This window comes from Nerophis lumbriciformis, linkage group LG31 (genome assembly GCF_033978685.3).
Source record: "Nerophis lumbriciformis linkage group LG31, RoL_Nlum_v2.1, whole genome shotgun sequence".
NCBI lineage: Eukaryota > Metazoa > Chordata > Actinopteri > Syngnathiformes > Syngnathidae > Nerophis > Nerophis lumbriciformis.
In genome coordinates this window covers 8,645,001-8,664,796 of record NC_084578.2, presented here as the reverse complement: position 1 = coordinate 8,664,796, position 19,796 = coordinate 8,645,001, and the positions used below count along the sequence as shown (strand labels likewise).

Genomic DNA, 19,796 nt, shown 5'->3' with positions numbered 1-19,796 from the left:
TTTCATAGTTTGGCTGGTCTCCAGTGCGACTTATACAGGTAAAAGCCAGTAAATTAGAATATTTTGAAAAACTTGATTTATTTCAGTAATTGCATTCAAAAGGTGTAACTTGTACATTATATTTATTCATTGCACACAGACTGATGCATTCAAATGTTTATTTCATTTAATTTTGATGATTTGAAGTGGCAACAAATGAAAATCCAAAATTCCGTGTGTCACAAAATTAGAATATTACTTAAGGCTAATACAAAAAAGGGATTTTTAGAAATGTTGGCCAACTGAAAAGTATGAAAATGAAAAATATGAGCATGTACAATACTCAATACTTGGTTGGAGCTCCTTTTGCCTCAATTACTGCGTTAATGCGGCGTGGCATGGAGTCGATGAGTTTCTGGCACTGCTCAGGTGTTATGAGAGCCCAGGTTGCTCTGATAGTGGCCTTCAACTCTTCTGCGTTTTTGGGTCTGGCATTCTGCATCTTCCTTTTCACAATACCCCACAGATTTTCTATGGGGCTAAGGTCAGGGGAGTTGGCGGGCCAATTTAGAACAGAAATACCATGGTCCGTAAACCAGGCACGGGTAGATTTTGCACTGTGTGCAGGCGCCAAGTCCTGTTGGAACTTGAAATCTCCATCTCCATAGAGCAGGTCAGCAGTAGGAAGCATGAAGTGCTCTAAAACTTGCTGGTAGACTGCTGCGTTGACCCTGGATCTCAGGAAACAGAGTGGACCGACATCAGCAGATGACATGGCACCCCAAACCATCACCCAACCATGCAAATTTTGCATTTCCTTTGGAAATCGAGGTCCCAGAGTCTGGAGGAAGACAGGAGAGGCACAGGATCCACGTTGCCTGAAGTCTAGTGTAAAGTTTCCACCATCAGTGATGGTTTGGGGTGCCATGTCATCTGCTGGTGTCGGTCCACTCTGTTTCCTGAGATCCAGGGTCAACGCAGCCGTCTACCAGCAAGTTTTAGAGCACTTCATGCTTCCTGCTGCTGACCTGCTCTATGGAGATGGAAATTTCAAGTTCCAACAGGACTTGGCGCCTGCACACAGCGCAAAATCTACCCGTGCCTGGTTTACGGACCATGGTATTTCTGTTCTAAATTGGCCCGCCAACTCCCCTGACCTTAGCCCCATAGAAAATCTGTGGGGTATTGTGAAAAGGAAGATGCAGAATGCCAGACCCAAAAACGCAGAAGAGTTGAAGGCCACTATCAGAGCAACCTGGGCTCTCATAACACCTGAGCAGTGCCAGAAACTCATCGACTCCACGCCACGCCGCATTAACGCAGTAATTGAGGCAAAAGGAGCTCCAACCAAGTATTGAGTATTTTACATGCTCATATTTTTCATTTTCATACTTTTCAGTTGGCCAACATTTCTAAAAATCCCTTTTTTGTATTAGCCTTAAGTAATATTCTAATTTTGTGACACACGGAATTTTGGATTTTCATTTGTTGCCACTTCAAATCATCAAAATTAAATGAAATAAACATTTGAATGCATCAGTCTGTGTGCAATGAATAAATATAATGTACAAGTTACACCTTTTGAATGCAATTACTGAAATAAATCAAGTTTTTCAAAATATTCTAATTTACTGGCTTTTACCTGTATATGTTTTTTTCCTTTTTTATTATGCATTTTCGGCAGGTGCGACTTATACTCCAGTGCGACTTATACTCCGAAAAATACGGTATCTATCTATCTATTTATCTATCTATCTATCTATCTATCTATCTATCTATCTATCTATCTATCTGTCTGTCTGTCTGTCTGTCGGTCTACCCGTCGGTCTGTCCGTCGGTCTGTCGGTCTATCCGTCTATCCGTCTGTCTGTCGGTCGGTCTGTCGGTCGGTCGGTCGGTCGGTCAATCGGTCGGTCTATCTATTAGTTTTGGATGATACCACAAATTTGGGTACCGTATTTTTTGGACTATAAGTCACAGTTTTTTTTCATAGTTTGGCTGGTCTCCAGTGCGACTTATATATGTTTTTTTCCTTTTTTATTATGCATTTTCGGCAGGTGCGGCTTATACTCCAGTGCGACTTATACTCCGAAAAATAGTATCTATCTATCTATCTATCTATCTATCTATCTATCTATCTATCTATCTATCTATCTATCTATCTATCTATCTATCTATCTATCTAAGTCCTCATGTGTCCAGGGACATATTTCCTGAGTTTATAAACATAATATAGATTAAAAAAAAAAAACAAACGAAAAAAGATTTTGTGATGCTAAAAAATATCAATTTAATCATAGCAGTATAGACTAGATACGCTCCTGTACTTGGTATCGTTGCAGTGGAGGTCAGGTGTAGATCCACCCATGGCGGTACTTTTTAGAGGCGATATAGCATCAAATATGATTAATTAGTATCGTGGTACTATACTTGTACCAGCATACCGTACAACCCTAATTGGATTGGAGTATGTTGTTTCTTAACGGGGAAAGATGTTTATCGCTCTTGTATTCATGTTCGCATTTAAAGCTAGCTAGCTTGTTTCTCCCTTAGATGGACATTATCACCGGTCCGTGAGTTTATGGAAGTACAGTAAATCAAGTTTTTTTTCCTGATGGTTTAACAGTCATGAATGTTACCGCAGTTTATCCATCATGGTGTTAATCATTACCTCCCTTTAGTCAAGTCTTGTTTAAAGTAAATATGTACAAATCAGTGTCTCATCAATGATTAATCAGATGATAAATACATGTGCAGTAGAGGTGGGGTAAATAATCCATTTTTAGATGCATCGCAATTCGGACATTTATTGTAAATAAATTAATGCAGACAGTTCTAAAATTTGTCTGACTGTAGTGAGCCACCTCACAAAGAGGCCCGACCAGCTCTTTTTATTATAGGGCACATATGTTGCAGTTTTGCACACATTTCCATTAATTTGATAAATGTGGGGATTAGGGATGTCCCGATCCAGGTTTTTGCACTTCCGATCCGATACCGTTCCTGACCGATACCGATACTGACCGATACTGGCCTATCCGAGCATGTATTAAAGTTTAAAGTTATTTAGCCTACTTAGTTGTCAGAATCATGTTGAAAAGGGTTTTAGTACTCTTGATAACAACTAGCCAGCTGAATTAGGGGAGTTTGAATAATACACAATGGTTGGTAACAAGAAACTGACCTGTTTATTCAAGGATAAACACAAAATAGACAAAATTATACATGACAAACAGAAATGGCATCATTGAACTAGGGCTGGGCGATATGGCCTTTTTTTAATATTGCGATATTTTAAGGCCATATTGCGATACACAATATATATCTCGATATTTTGCCTTAGCCTTGAATGAACACTTGATGCATATAATCACAGCAGTATGATGATTCTGTGTGTTTTGATTGATTGATTGAGACTTTTATTAGTAGGTTGCACAGTGAAGTACATATTCCGTACAATTGACCACTAAATGGTAACACCCCAATAAGTTTTTCAACTTGTTTAAGTCGAGGTCCACTTAAATTGATTCATGATACAGATATATACTATCAGATATATACTATCATCATAATACAGTCATCACACAAGATAATCACATTGAATTATTTACATTATTTATAATCCAGGGTGTGGAGGGGGGCGCCGGATGTAAGTGTCAAAAAGACAGCCAAAAGAGTTTGATATGAGAATAAATCTAAAGTTAAAATATAGGGTAGAAATGCACCCATTTGCAGGAAATGTAGTCTTGATTTTCAAAATGTTCTTTGAAGGCTTGCATGTCTACATTAAAACATTCTTCTTCATACTGCATTAATATATGCTACTTTTAAACTTTCATGCAGAGAAGGAAATCACAACTAAAAAAATCACTAATTTTTTCATACGGTGTTGATGTGGAAATTTTTGCCTTTGCATTTTGATGGTGCGGACGTGTGGCACCGAATGGAGATAAGCGTCTCGACAGACGTCACAATATTTGAACAATGATGACGAAAACTGTTGTCTCTGTCGTGTCCGTGTGTCGAAAATTGTTATGCGCTTATTTTTTTATTCGATTTTGTGCGTGGCATAGATTTGCCGTGCGCAGAGGACGCTTGAGCAGGCGCGCACCTTAGCGGCTGCGCTAGCATCACAGCTAACGTTAGCCATGCCACTACCTCGCTCTCTGCTGGGAGAGGACGTATACGTATGTGACGTGTGACGTGACAGTATGTGACGTGTGTAAGAAGGTGCACTTGCTGTCTGTGAGAGGGAGACACAGGAAAGAGTGAGAAGAGCCTGTCGTGTAATGCCAGCAGCTAAAAGCAACTGCGTGAGAATTGTGGGTGTGCTGGAAAATGCGGAACGGAAATTACGGAGCAGCAGAAAAGTGGAATGTATTATTTAAATAGGTGCGTTGGAAAACACGGACCGGAGTTTTTTTTAAACTGGATCTGGATCAGCATTTTCCCATGCCTTGCCGATACGCATTTTTTGGCAAATATCGGCAGCCGATCCGATCCAAATATCGGATCGGGACATCCCTAGTGGGGATTAATTCAACTGTTTCTTATCACAAGTTGCAAGAGATAAACCCTTATTTAGTGAAACGAAAAGAAATGTAAAACTGCATCAATATACATAAATTAGAGATGCATCAATAATCGATTTTTAATCGATTATTTCCCGCCTCTAATGTGTTGATCAGTCATCTATGATAACAGTTTTAAAAATAAGCGCCAATACTCATAACTTCTTACGAAAAGATTTACATCAGTAGTCCAAACACAAATACTGTTTAGCAGTGGTTGTCAATCTTTTTTCACCAAGTACCACCATAATGACCAACATTAAAGTACAGTAGCGTCATAGGCTTAATTCTTCATTAAAAACTAGGCAGAGATTTTATTTAACAAGTATATTCAATATTTGTGTCCACTCTTAACAGTATGCACAGTTTGAACAGTAACACTGTGTTTGAATATAGAAAAATAGAAAACACTGTCCTTTAACAAAGTAATTATTTGGCGTACCACTAGATGGGCCCCGCCAATAATCTATCGAGTAGTTCGATTAATCGGTTGAAACACACTAGCCTCAATGAGTATTTTACAAAATTCAGTTTTTATGCTTTAATTATTTTTTTCGAACATTAACATTGATTTTTTTTTTTTTTTTTTTAATTTTTTTTTAGTAACATGCATACAGGCTCCAGCACCCCCCGCAACCTCGAGAGGGATAAGCAGTAGAAAAACGATGGCTGGATGTGTGCATTGATAAAAATAGTAAAAAAATAAAAAATTAGTTCACCGCACACCACTGCTCTCATGAAACTACGATCTGCGTATAAAAAGTTCCGGGAACTCCATGCTGTCTGGATTTTATTGATTTTTATTCATGCAAATCGAAGATTTTTCCAATTAATTGAATCGTTGTCACCCTAATTCCGTTAGTTAACTTTTTGTTTTACCGATGATTCATATGAGCATTTGATACCGTGGACCAGCAGTGTCAAATTCATTTTAGATGGGGGACCACATGGAGAAAAATCTACTCCCAAGTGGGCCGGACTGGTAAAATCTCGGCACGATAACTTAAAAATAAAGACAACTTCCGATTGTTTTCTTTGTTTAAAAATAGAACAAGCGCATTCTTGAAAATATACAAATCATAATGTTGTTGTTTTTTTTTTACACTTACATGTTGCGGTTAATAGTGTTCTACCTTTTATTTGTCGTTATGTATACTTTCTGAATAAATGATGTGATAATGTTCATCAGTTGACTCATTGGTGTTAATTTTAGGGCTGCAACAACTAAACGATTTAAATCAATTATAAAAATAGTTGGCGATTAATTTAGTCATCGATTCGTTGGATCTATGCTATGCGCATGCGCTGAGGCTACTTTATTTTGTATTTTGTATTTTTATTTTTTATAAACCTTTATTTATAAACTGCAACATTTACAAACAGCTGAGAAACAATAATCAAAATAAGTATGGTGCCAGTATGCTGTTTTTTTTCCAATAAAATACTAGAAAGGATAGAAATGTGGTTTGTCTCTTTGATCCGATTATTAATAGAAGTAATAATCGACAGATTAATCTATTATCAAATTAGTTGTTAGTTGCAGTCCAAGTTAATTTTCAATCTATCAAAATGGAAAAAATAAAAACAAACTGTAATTACCGGATGTTATTTATGTAGTTACCTAATTTTCCTCGACTGGTGCACTAACATTATGTGGTTTATTATTATTATTTTTTTTTACATATGTAGCGTCATCTACAAAGATACAAAGAATTGCTATAGCGGCATCTAGTGCAGTGTTTTTCAACCACTGTGCCGCGGCACACTAGTGTGTCGTGAAATACGGTCTGGTGTGCCGTGGGAGATTATGTAATTTCACCTAATTGGGTTAAAAATATTTTTTGCACACAAGTAATTATAATCTGTAAATAATGTGGCAGAGTAACCATGTTATACTGTTCCATATCAGTAAGTGGCAGCAAGTAGCTAATTGCTTTGTAGATGTCGTGGCATGATCACAATATGCAGACGACAGAGGGAAGCAGCGTGCATGTTAAAAGGTATCTTATGCTCAAACCAAAAATAAACACAAGGCGAATGCCGCTAAGAAAAGGCATTGAAGCTTAGGCATGGCTATGCAGAACGAAACTAAAACTGAACTGGCTGCGAAGTAAACAAAACACAAAATGCTGGACGACAGCAAAGACTTACAGTGTGTGGAGCGGAGACGGCGTCCACAAAGTCCATCCGCACATGACATGACCATCGACAATGTCCCCACAAAGAAGGAAAGCGTCCGAACAACTTAAAGAGTCTGGATTGCAAAAACAAAGCAGGTGTGGAGAATAGCGTTCAAGGAAGACCTGAAACCGCAACAGGAAAATACCAACAAAACAGGAAAAAAACACCAAAATAGGAGCGCAAGACAAGGACTAAAACACTACACACAGAAAAACACCAAAAAACTCAAAATAAGTCACGGCGTGATGTGACAGGTCGTGACAGTACACCTACTTTGAGACAAGAGCTATAGTGATGCATGCTTGGCTATGGTTTAAATTCATATCCAACAATTTTTAAAGATTTCTGCTTGTTTGTTTCAAGTTTATTCACAATACCATATAACAATTACAATAGTAGTGAAATATCATCATTTAAAGATGTTGGTACGTGAAAGGGTCCCCCAAATAAGCTAGAAGAAGCTTTTGACAGGGGGTCCAGAGGATAGTATATACATGGAATGATGAAACATGGTAGCAAGCACAACAACAAAAAACAACGCTATATGATTAACACAAGATAATAGTACTAAAGCAAGCATACACATACATACACACATTCATTCAACCATGCAAAACCCAACAGTAGTCTACCCCACGTGAGGCATTAAATATAGGTGGTTAATAGGTAAGTTTTCAGTTTATTTTTGAAGTTGGAGAATGGATACAGCATCTTGAGGCTCTCATTAAGCCGGTTCCAAATCTTTGGTCCCCTGCATACAACACTTCGAGCGGTACAATCCAGTAAACGATGTTTCCCTGATATCAGATCTAAGTTACGAGTGTTGTGGGCATGCTGGGGATGGTAGATAGGAACCAAGCTACAGAGCCTTAAATTCAGCCTGTAAATGACTTGATAGGTTAAACAAGCATTTTGATAAATATTGAACTCTGTCAGTCTTAAGAGATGATAATTATGGAATAGATGTCGAGTGGGGGCATTAAACTTGGACCATGACAGGGCCCGTATAATTTTCTTTTGCATAGATTCTAATTTGTGGAGGTAGGTAGGGAAGGTGTTACACCAGATGACATTACAGTAGTTTAGATGTGGTTCAAAGAGAGTTTTATATAGGGTGAGTAGAGCATAGAGAGGAAGATAATGACGAAGGTGAAAGAACAGGCCAACATATTTGGATAATTCGTTTAACAGATGGCTAATGTGACATTTGAAATTGAGGTATTCGTCAATGATGACCCCCAGGAATTTTGTGGAGTACACTCTCTGTATTTCCTGCCCATTGATGTTGATATGGCAGTGCTCAGTATTTGTCCGGTTTTTATTAGAACGAAATAGAATACAATTTGTTTTATTTACATTAAGTGAGAGCTTATTGCATTTGAACCAGGAATCTACTTTCACAAGCTCTGAATTGACAGTTACTTGTAGATTGTGTAGACTCCTGTGTAGGGATGTGTCCCGATCCGATATTTGGATCGGATCGGCTGCCGATATTTGCCAAAAATTGCGTATCGGCAAGGCATGGGAAAATGCCGATCCAGATCCAGTTTTTAAAAAAAAACTCCGGTCCGTGTTTTCCAACGCACCTATTTAAATAATACATTCCACTTTTCTGCTGCGCCGTAATTTCCGTTCCGCATTTTCCAGCACACCTTCAACACATCCACAATTCTCACACAGTTGCTTTTAGCTGCTGGCATTACACGAAAGGCTCTTCTCACTCTTTCCTGTGTCTCCCTCTCACAGACAGCGAGCGCACCTTCTTACACACGTCACATACTGTCACGTCATACGTCACATACTGTCACGTCATACATCACATACTGTCACGTCATACGTCACATACGTATACGTCCTCTCCCAGCAGACAGCGAGGTAGCGGCATGGCTAACGTTAGCTGTGATGCTAGCGCAGCCGCTAAGGTGCGCGCCTGCTCAAGCGTCCTCTGCGCACGGCAAATGTATGCCACGCACAAAATCAAATAAAAAAATAAGCGCATAACAATTTTCGACACACGGACACGACAGAGACAACAGTTTTCGTCATCATTGTTCAAATATTGTGACGTCTGTCAAGACGCTTATCTCCATTCGGTGCCACCGACCACACCATCAAAATGGCAAAAATGTCTACATCAACACCGTATGAAAAAATTAGTGATTTTTTTAGTTGTGATTTCCTTCTCTGCATGAACGTTTAAAAGTAGCATATATTAATGCAGAATGAAGAAGAATGTTTTAATGTAGACATGCAAGTTTTGAAAGAACATTTTGAAAATCAAGACTACATTTAAAAAAAAAAAAAAAAGAAAAAAAAAGACTACATTTCCTGCAAATGGGTGCATTTCTACCCTATATTTTAACTTTAGATTTATTCTCATATCAAACTCTTTTGGCTGTCTTTTTGACACTTACATCAGGCGACCCCCTCCACATCCTGGATTATAAATAATGTAAATAATTCAATGTGATTATCTTGTGTGATGACTGTATTATGATGATAGTATATATCTGATAGTATATATCTGTATCATGAATCAATTTAAGTGGACCCCGACTCAAACAAGTTGAAAAACTTATTGGGGTGTTACCATTTAGTGGTCAATTGTACGGAATATGTACTTCACTGTGCAACCTACTAATAAAAGTCTCAATCAATCAATCAAAACACATAGAATCATCATACTGCTGTGATTATATGCATCAAGTGTTCATTCAAGGCTAAGGCAAAATATCGAGATGTATATTGTGTATCGCAATATGGCCTTAAAATATCGCAATATTAATAAAAGGCCATATCGCCCAGCCCTAGTTCAATGATGCCATTTCTGTTTGTCATGTATAATTTTGTCTATTTTGTGTTTATCCTTGAATAAACAGGTCTGTTTCTTGTTACCAACCATTGTGTATTATTCAAACTCCCCTAATTCAGCTGGCTAGTTGTTATCAAGAGTACTGAAACCCTTTTCAACATGATTCTGACAACTAAGTAGGCTAAATAACTTTAAACTTTAACACATGCTCGGATAGGCCAGTATCGGTCAGTTTCGGTATCGGTCAGTATCGGTATCGGATCGGAAATGCAAAAACAATATCGGTATCGGATCGGAAGTGCAAAAACCTGGATCGGGACATCCCTACTCCTGTGTGAGGTAAACAAATTTGTATCGTCAGCAAAAATTATTTTATGAAAAGTTTCGGAGGAGTTTACAAAATCATTTATGCATAGGATAAAAAGGAGAGGCCCCAAGATGGATCCCTGGGGAACCCCATAATTTATGGTCATACAGGGTGAATTGTGATCATTGACGCATACACATTGCTGCCTTCCGTATAGGTAAGAGCGGAACCAATCGAGAGGTACCCCTCTGACACCATAGTGATATAACTTATACAATAAGATCTCAAAGTCTATTGTGTCAAAGGCCTTGTGGTGTGCCTCAGGATTTTTTCAATGAAAAAAATGTGCCTTGTTTGAAAAACACTGATCTAGTGGACACATTTAGAACAGCAGTTTCTTCCATTAAAACATTTCGGACTCATTTTTATACTTAGCAAACTCATCCCGCGGGCCGGATAAAACCTGTTCAGGCCCGCGGGCCGTACATTTGACACCCCTGCTGTAGACATGAACTAAGTTGCTGTCTGGTGTCTCTTTCAGGGCCAAATACATTAGCACAGAATTGATGACGCGCGAGCAACTGTTCATTGGAGTCCTGACGTCGAAAGACACCATCAGCACCCTGGCCGTAGCTGTCAATCGAACCATCGGCCACCACCTGGAACCTGTGGTCTTCTTCTGCGGAACGCACAATCGAAAAGTCCCCCATGGCATGTTCATAGTCGCGCATGGAGACGAAAGACCGATCTGGAACATGTTCCAGACGATGAAGTACATTTTTGACCATTACGTCAACGCGTATGACTGGTTTTACTTGATCCAAGACGACGCCTACATCCAGGCCGACCGAATCAAGAATCTAGTGGATCACCTGAGTATTGATCGAGGACTGTACATGGGCTGTCCGGAGGAGTTCATAGGCGTGGAGATGGAAGGGAGGTACTGCCGAGGAGGTTTCGGGTACCTGCTGTCTCGTGCCCTGCTCCTTCGACTGCAACCCTTCCTGGAAAACTGCAGAGATGACATCCTGAGCACCAGCCCTGACGAGTGGCTGGGGAGATGCATCATCGACTACACGGCTACAACCTGTGTCAGCAAGTACGAGGTAAGGAACATGCACAAATGTCCTAACTTGACATTAGTTATGTGCAGAACACAACTCTTTTTGTCTCGCCAACCAAATGTTCTACTGCTTGTCCCTTTCGCTTTGATAAAAAAACAATCAAGACATGATTGGCGTCGTCCTTCGGATTTAAGTTGCTGCTTGTTTATGAGACTTGGACTACGTTTACACTGCAGACCAAAGTGGCCCAACTCAGATTTTGTTTCCAGCTGACTGTTTACACTGCAAGTAAAATTTTATTTTTTATCAGACTCCAGTGTAAACGCGCACAGGCCCCAATGTTGCACCAACGTGGCCCCAATGTGGCCTCGACGTCACTTGCATGCACACTTCGATAAAGTGAAAACAAAGGAAGTTGACTGGGAGGAAGTCACTACTACTAGAAAATAAAATAAAAGTCACAATATGTTTTAAAAAATGAGTGTTTTTTGACGTGAAAGTAAATAAAAGTAATATAATGTGTGAATGGATGTGTATAGTGTAATAATGGCTTTTTTGCCGATATTCCGATATTGTCCAACTCTTAATTAACGATTCCGATATCTACCGATACCGATATATACAGTCGTGGGATTAACACATTATTATGCCTAATTTTGTTGTGATGGCCCGCTGGATGCATTAAACAATGTAACAAGGTTTTCCAAAATAAATCAACTCAAGTTATGGAAAAAAATGCCAACATGGCACTGCCATATTTATTATTGAAGTCACAAAGTGCATTTTTTTTTTTTAACATGCCTCAAAACAGCAGCTTGGAATTTGGGAGGAGGTTGAGGTGGGCGGGGTTGGGGGTAGTGGGGGGTGTATATTGTAGCGTCCCGGAAGAGTCAGTGTTGCAAGGGGTTCTGGGTATTTGTTCTGTTGTGTTTATGTTGTGTTACGGTGCGGATGTTCTCCCGAAATGTGTTTGTCATTCTTGTTTGGTGTGGGTTCACAGTGTGGCGCATATTTGTAACAGTGTTAAAGTTGTTTATACGGCCACCCTCAGTGTGACCTGTATGGCTGTTGACCAAGTATGTTGCATTCACTTGTGTGTGTGAAAAGCCGTAGATATTATGTGACCGGCACGCAAATGCAGTGCCTTTAAGGTTTACGTCCATGTACACAGCGGCGTTTTAAAAAGTCATGCGTTTTACTTGTTTGAAACCGATACCGATCATTTTGAAACCGATACCGATAAATTCCGATATTACATTTTAAAGCATTTATCGACAGTCCGATATTATCGGACATCTCTAATATTATCTGATAATGTAACAAATAAATACTATCATACATTCCAAACATTTTTTGTTAAAACGTTTTATTCTAAAGCAAGTTATTTATCCGTAGAAAAATAGTGGTACCATTTTTATTTTTTTCAATTTTCAGTAATACACTGTAAAAACAACAACCATAGATTTTTACAGTTAACTACAGCTCAGTTGCCAGAACTTTACTGTTAAAAACAGTGTTACTGTTTTTTCATTTACAGTAATATGCTGTAAAAACATTGTCGAATTTGCACTAAAAGTCAGGCGACTGAGCTGCCTGTTTTTTTTTTTTTACCACAAAATATATATATATATTTTTTGTTTTTTTTTACAATATATGTGAATTTTTTTTTCTAATAATCAAATGCATGGCAATTGAGTAGGAATGTCATCGCAACTAATCTTGCTTTTGTCAGTGGTCGCATTTTTAATAAACACCAATAAGACCAAACCATTAGCATCCATATATGCTGTAACACTGCCTATATTATATTTAACACATAATAAGATACACAGTTTAGACTCTGGATCATGAGCCTCCATTCATAAAACAACCCCTGTAAAAATGATGAAATCACCAGACTTGGAGGATGTTTATCCAGTTGTATAATTTTGTGGGAAATCATTTCAAATGTCAACTTTCTGGCTTTAAAAAACACTAAATGAAATCAAGAAAATAAATTATGGTAGTCAGTAACAGTTTTAAGTTTTTAGATTAAGCGGAGTGAAAACAATTACGGAATCATTCAATTCTGAGGGGAAAAAAATATGGACTTGACATTGACATTAATATATCTTCCTTTTTTTTCAAGAAACATTTTCACAGATTCACATGGCATCATCCTTAAACATCATAGAGGGATTTATAAAAGTATCAAAATGTCAAAATAAACTTGTTCATGTATTGAAGATATAATGACAGCCATCTCCCCAGTGCCATTACCTGACTTGCAGCTCATATCATCAATAACTGTGGACTGGAAATGTGCATGTTTTCTTCAGGAAGTCGTCTTCATAAACAACAATGTTCTAGCGTCGTCACCTTGTCCCATGCAGATTTGCGATACATCACTGAATATGACTTTCATCCAGTCTTCCATAGTCCACAATTGCTTTTTTCTTTAGCCAATTGGAACCTTATTTTTTGGCTTTTGTTCAGCTTTTCTGTATTTAAATCCCCTTTCCTTCTGGCGGTTTCTTACAGTTCGGTCACAGACGGTGACGTCAGTTTCCGCTCGTTAATTCTTTATTTGTTTTGCTGTGCGTTTTCTTTTTTCGAGTCTTATCACTTTAAGTTTTCCTTGGTCTACCAGTATGCTTGCCTTTTAGAACCTTCCCATGTTTTTTTGTACTTGGCCCAGATTTTAGACACAGCTGACTGTGACGGATTTACCTTCTGGGCAGCACGTGTAACAGGGGTTAGTGCATGTACCTCACAATACGAAGGTCCTGGGTTCGATCCTGGGCTCGGGATCTTTCAGTGTGAGGTTTGCATGTTCTCCCCTGTGACTCCGGCTTCCTCCCACTGGGGATAGGTTGATTGGCAACACTAAATTGGCCCTAGTGTCTAAATGTGAGTGTGAATGTTGTCTGTCTATCTGTGTTGAGGTGGCGACTTGTCCAGGGTGTACCCCGCCTACCGCCCGAATGCGATATAGGCTCCAGCAACCCCCGCGACCCCAAAAAGGGACAAGCGGTAGAAAATGGATGGATGGATGGATTTACCTTCTTGAAGACATTTGATAATCCTCTCCTTTGTTTCAATTGACATCTTTTCGTGTTGGAGCCATGATTCATGTCAACCCACCTGGTGCAACAGCTCTCCAAGGTGTGGACACTCCTTTTTAACTGCAGACTACTGAACAGATTTAATCTGATACAGGTGTTTGCTTTGGAAATTAAATGATTCCATCATTTTCTACTCAGAATTGAGTGATTCCATCATTATTTCCCACTCTGCTTGATCTAAAAATGAAACCGTTACGGGAAGTTGCCATTTGAAATGACTATAGCTTTGTTTCTTGTCTGTTATCAGCTTTTTTTCCCTACAAAATCAAACAACTGAACAAACATCCTTCAAGACTGGTGATTCCATCCTTTGGTTTTATCCGTCGGGAATCAGACTTCAGAACATAAAAGGCAGAATCATGCTGATGTTTCTTCCACTGTGTTTTGCAAAAGGTAGTTTTAGAGTGAAAGAGAAGGATACTGTTTATAGTTACAATAAAGAAAGATTACCAAAGGGAAAACTGATTGGAGAAGGTAATTTCAACCAGCTGTGGGAAGGTTACAGCAAGGATCCTGCACAGTCATGGCCTTGACCTGTGTGTACTTAAAAGGGAAAGACTGCTATATAAAACCATAACTACCAGGCTTGCACTGAGGTGGTATTTATATTACAGAGCAGGTTTCTAATACCCTATCTTTACTACTTAGGCTGGAGAGTAGAAGAAAATAAAGACACCTAAGGTTGTTTGAAAGTCTTCTGTCGGTCAGGCTGTGTCATTCTCACGTCATTAAAGGGGATCTATAATTCTAACCTACAGTTAACACACAAGTGAAACCCCCAAATCGATAGAACGGTTGCCGAAATCGATAGAACACCGGGAAGTTACGACTGTGCTCGGGTGAGAGATGGTCCACATTGGTTTGATTAAGGTCCGTTTCTAAAAATCCCAAAAAACTGGCATATTTCGAGGTGACTCTCCTGTGTAATCGACAATTTCTTCACTTTTTGCAGCACTCATTTTAGTATCTCTTCTCACTCCATGCAAAGAATCAACCGCAAGACAAGATGGCGCAACCAAACCTGATCGTTGATACTGGTACCTTATTGGCTGTTAGCATGTCACTTCTTCCAGTTTCTTGCAACATAGAAGGGAAAAAAAGATTAATCGTAGTATCGAACGCCTTCTTTTTTGTATTTATATCAATTTTATTGCTCAGCCCTGGGATTTTGTAATAGCTGGGTTTGCAAAACAAAATGACAACAAAGAATGTTCAGTATTACAATTGTGGCTATAATTTGAAGTTAACATGCTTACTCATTGCTCTACACGAGGTGTTCTAAAATGTTTGGGTGGTAGTGTACTTGATACAGACTTCAGTTAGACTGGTTAAACATTCTTTGGTGGACAGGGGACAAGCCAAGATTCTGATCGGACTGTGACCTCCGCTAGTGTGGGATTTAGTTCATTCATTAATCGTGCTGTAACATTTGGAAAATTAATTGAAGATTATGACCGGTAAAGCACTGACAGCTGTGGCGCCCAAGCGACCGGTATGTTGTTCCAAAGCTGTGCAGGAGCTATGACTAATCGTTCGAATATAAATATTTGTACACAGATTTTCTATTGGTGTAGCGAGCCAAAACGGACCAAATTCGTGGAAAAAGCCAACTGTCTCTCCCACAGAGCTTCACTCAATGAAGTAATGGGGATCAATTACACGCTCACTTGTGTTGTAGATACAAGCAATGCTGCTGGAGGATGTTCTTCTGTGACCTTGCTGCTCGGTTAATTCTTTGCTCTTTTAAAGCTGGATTGGATTCACTTTTTTAATCAATCAAGCTCCTCAGGTGTTACCTTTTGTTTTCAGTTTAAATAATTCAGCAGCTCCTCACACTCTTATAAAAAGTACACACAGCCAATATGTTGAGTTTATTTTAATGAATCCGTTGTTGTTAGGGTTCTAACGGTTCAGGAATAGTGTAACGGCTTCACAATACTGCAATGCGTGCACTGTTTGCAGTCATGGCGAACCCTCTTCCGTCATTAGAATCTCTTGTTTGGGAACACTTTGCCTTCTCGGTGAAATATGGAAATGCTAAAGGACAAAGGCAAGTTCTTTAGACCCTAGACATACAATATAGATGCCTTACGGATTGCATACCTGTCAACTACTCCGGTTTTCCCGTAATTAGTACGGTTTTCATCAACCTATTCCGGGTTACGGTTGCAGTGATAAAAAATACGGTTTTTCATTAATTAAAAAAAAAAAATTTTTTTTAAAGTTTTATTCACGAAATCGCGTAACAACAATGACAATCGACACTGCTTCCTGTAACTTCCTATCGAGCCATTCCGAATGCCATGCGCGAGGCTATTTATAGCACCGCTGCCAAGCACGAGGCCATTGTTTCCAAACGAGCGAACGATCATGGAATCAGCCGGAGAAAAATCGCATACGAGTCTTAAACTGAAAAGAAAACTGCAGTCATTCCGTGAAGAATATTCAAAAGCCTATACGGGAATAATTAACCGTTCCAAAAAGGGTGAAAACTACGCGAATTGCACCTTGTGCAGACAAGATTTTTCGATCGGACACGGAGGAATTAGCGATGTAAAAGACCACGTTGGGACAAAAAAACACAAGTCTAATGCCGTTGCTAGCGATACAAGTGGAAAACTTTCAACGTTTTTCGTCGCCCAAACAGATTCTTTGAATGTGATAAATGCCGAAGTTTTATTTACGGAGGTAATAATTGAGCAAACAAAAAGGTAATGACACTGATAGAAAAGTGATGGTTTTAGCAACATTTTAACCTGTCTGAATGCAATCAATCATTTTGCGTCGGGGGGCCTGAACCGCCCACCAGGACTTTGTCCTGGACCTACCGGGGCCTGCGGGCCTTAGACCGTGGCTACTAGGTTTTTCTGATTTCAAAAGTTGGAGGTATGTAAATGTAAAATCTGTCAAATTCTCCTTCTGTTTTAGGAGCTCCACTACCACCACTATACGTTGGACCAAAACTCTGATCCAATCAAAGAGCAGAACGAGGAGTTTAAAAAAGCTCTGACTGTCCATCCAGTGTCTGACCCTGAACAGATGTACCAGCTGCACAGATACTTCACTGAGATTGAACTGCAGAAGACTTACGACGAGATTGCTAAGCTGCAGGTAAGCGGCTTTTCAAGTGTCACAAATCACCTGTTATCTCTGAGCTAGGTTGAAAAAAACCAAAAAACCTTGTGGTTTAGTTCTGTCAGCGCAGCGTTACATCTTTTACTTGATGGATGTACTTCTTTTTTCTTTACGTTCCACAGGCAGAAATAAAGAACGTCAGCGTGGTCGCTTTCGAGGGCAACCGAAGTGCCCAGTGGCCAATCGGGGTCAACCCACCCTTCGAGCCAAAATCCCGATTTGAAGTTTTGAAGTGGGAATACTTCACAGAAAAGGACATTTATTCATGCTTGGATGAATCTCCAAAGTGTGAGCTGCATGGCATTGACCGCATGGACGTGGCGGACGTCATTGAAGTCGCTGTCGGAGAGCTGAACAAAAAGTACAAACCGCTCTTGCAGCTGAAGAAACAGCATTTGATTAACGGCTACCGCCGCTTTGACCCCACCAGGGGCATGGAGTACACCTTAGATCTGCAGCTCGAGGCGGTCAACCAAAAAGGTCACAGTCGTTCCATCTCCAAGCGTGTTCATTTGGTGCGACCCTTGAGCAAGGTGGAGATACTTCCAATGCCTTATGTCACAGAAGCGACACGGGTTCACGTCGTCGTACCGATCACCGCGTCGGATCGGGACTCCGTCGATCCTTTCATGAAGGTCTTTGTCTCCAATTTCTTCGAAATAAACGAAAACGCCGTCCTCACCTTCTTGTTCATTTACGACCCAGTGGAGGCGCAGCAAGTTAACCAGAAAGACATATTTTCCAGCATCAAGACTAAAATCAACCGCCTCGAGGCCAAATACCCTACGGTGAAAATCCCTTGGATCAGCGTCAAGACCGAAACACCGTCTCAGATCAAATTCATGGACATCATCTCAAAGAAGCACCCGGTCGACACGCTGTTCCTGCTAGCGAACGTTAACATGAACGTTAATACAGAGTTCATGAACCGTTGCCGCATGAATTCTATCAACAACTGGCAAGTGTTCTTCCCCATCCATTTCCAGAATTACAATCCCGATGTGGCCTATCACAACCAACCGCGTCCGACCAAAGTCGACCTGATCAAGGACTCCGGGCATTTCGATCGCTGGTCATTCGACGAAGCGTGTTTTTACAATTCCGACTACATGGCGACACGCACAAAAATGGCTGCGGATGTCCAAGAGAACGAGGAGATCCTGGAGGCCCTGGACATGTACGACATGTTCGTGAAGTACTCCGGTCTGCACGTGTTCAGGGCCGTGGAGCCGGCTTTACACCAGGAGTACCGTAACAAAGCCTGCAACCCGAGGCTGAGTGACGACATCTACCACAGGTGTGTCCAGAGCAACTTGGAAGGCCTGGGTTCTCGCTCCCAACTCACCATGCTGCAGTTTGAGCAAGAACAAGGAAACCGCTCCTGAAAATGAAAACCAGTGAAGCATCTGTTCTTGTTTGTGCGCGAATAATAGCTGTGGTTTTCTCGAAATGACTTCCTGGGACACTCTGAGTATGGTCACAAATAACAACACAGTTGAATGTCAAATAATTCGGGGCTTTGGAACACTCTGACCTGGCATTCTCAAAGTACGGCGTGTTTGTAGGACCTAGCTAAGAATGAATGCAGTACGTTTCTCATTTCTAACTTTAAAACGTGTTTACAACCCTTTTAGACGAGTCGTTGCAACCCAGTGGTTCTGTGACGCTCCACTCTCTGAAAGTTGCAATAGGTGATGTTTGACCACTACGCTGCTGCTCCAGTTTTCATGACCAGGTGCTGACACGGCACGGCTTTTACTCTGCACCTGTTTGTTCTGATATTACCTGGGATCTTTATCTAGGTTTTGCACTAAGGGGGTAGATTGCAATTTTTTTTTTTTTCCTTGAACGGTGGACAAAGCATGCTTTTTAGTGAGTTACCATGCCGGTCAGTCCAAGTCAACCAAATTCCAAAGTGGTTTTGCACTGTTACACTAGGGGGGTTTTAGGTTGGAACCTGCTTTTTGAAGTTTAGATGTTCTTTGTCCGCCTGCTCTGGTTCTCTCCAAAAACATGAACGTGAGAGCTTTGCTATTTACAAATGTGAACGTATTCACAAAGAAAATCGCTGTCGTCGTGCCTTGAAACTAACCTTCAAACGAGGGTTCTTTTGAAGTCATATTTGTGCGTTCTTAGTGTAGTTTTTACGATTTTTCCAATGTGGGACGCTATCTTTAGACCAGACAGTGGAGAATGTTGCTGGCATACAGCAAGTGTGTAAATATGAGCACATCTGCAGGTTGTTGGTGCCTCAAAGCAAGTATTTCCTGTTGGGGTTTTTTTTTTTGGGGTGGACTGAGGCTTGTGTAGGCGGAGATGTGTACAAGAGACATGTTAAATTCTTCTCAGATCTGGTAATGTTCCTAAAATTGTACTAAGAATAGTGTAGGAAAACTAAATCGTTGTGAATTTTTACAGAGCAGCTCGTGTTGTCTGAAACACTTTTAGGTTATATGTGGAGGATTTGTTAGAATAGTAGCAATAGTCGAAGGTATACGAGAACATTTTTCATTAGGGTTACTAAAAATAGTGCAATATTACTGCTAAGGCTACTGGAGTACTACCAGCTGGAGTACATTATTGCTTACTTCACAATGCCTAAGGTACCTAATGTACTTGTTTTGTTGGCATACTTGCCAACCC

The 19,796-nt window shown here is 40.0% G+C and overlaps 1 protein-coding gene across 1 annotated transcript in view; it reads left to right on the top strand.

Moving 5' to 3' along the window:
• Nucleotides 1–19,796, top strand: part of chpfa (chondroitin polymerizing factor a) — a 29,311-nt gene that overhangs the window by 9,197 nt on the left and 318 nt on the right. The window contains exons 2-4 of the mRNA XM_061926608.2: nucleotides 10,392–10,956; nucleotides 16,947–17,129; nucleotides 17,276–19,796. The exon at nucleotides 17,276–19,796 is cut by the window's right edge and continues 318 nt beyond it. Of these exons, the coding sequence (XP_061782592.1) occupies nucleotides 10,392–10,956; nucleotides 16,947–17,129; nucleotides 17,276–18,538 (2,011 nt within the window). The 3' untranslated portion in view covers nucleotides 18,539–19,796. The remainder of the gene's footprint in view (nucleotides 1–10,391; nucleotides 10,957–16,946; nucleotides 17,130–17,275) is intronic.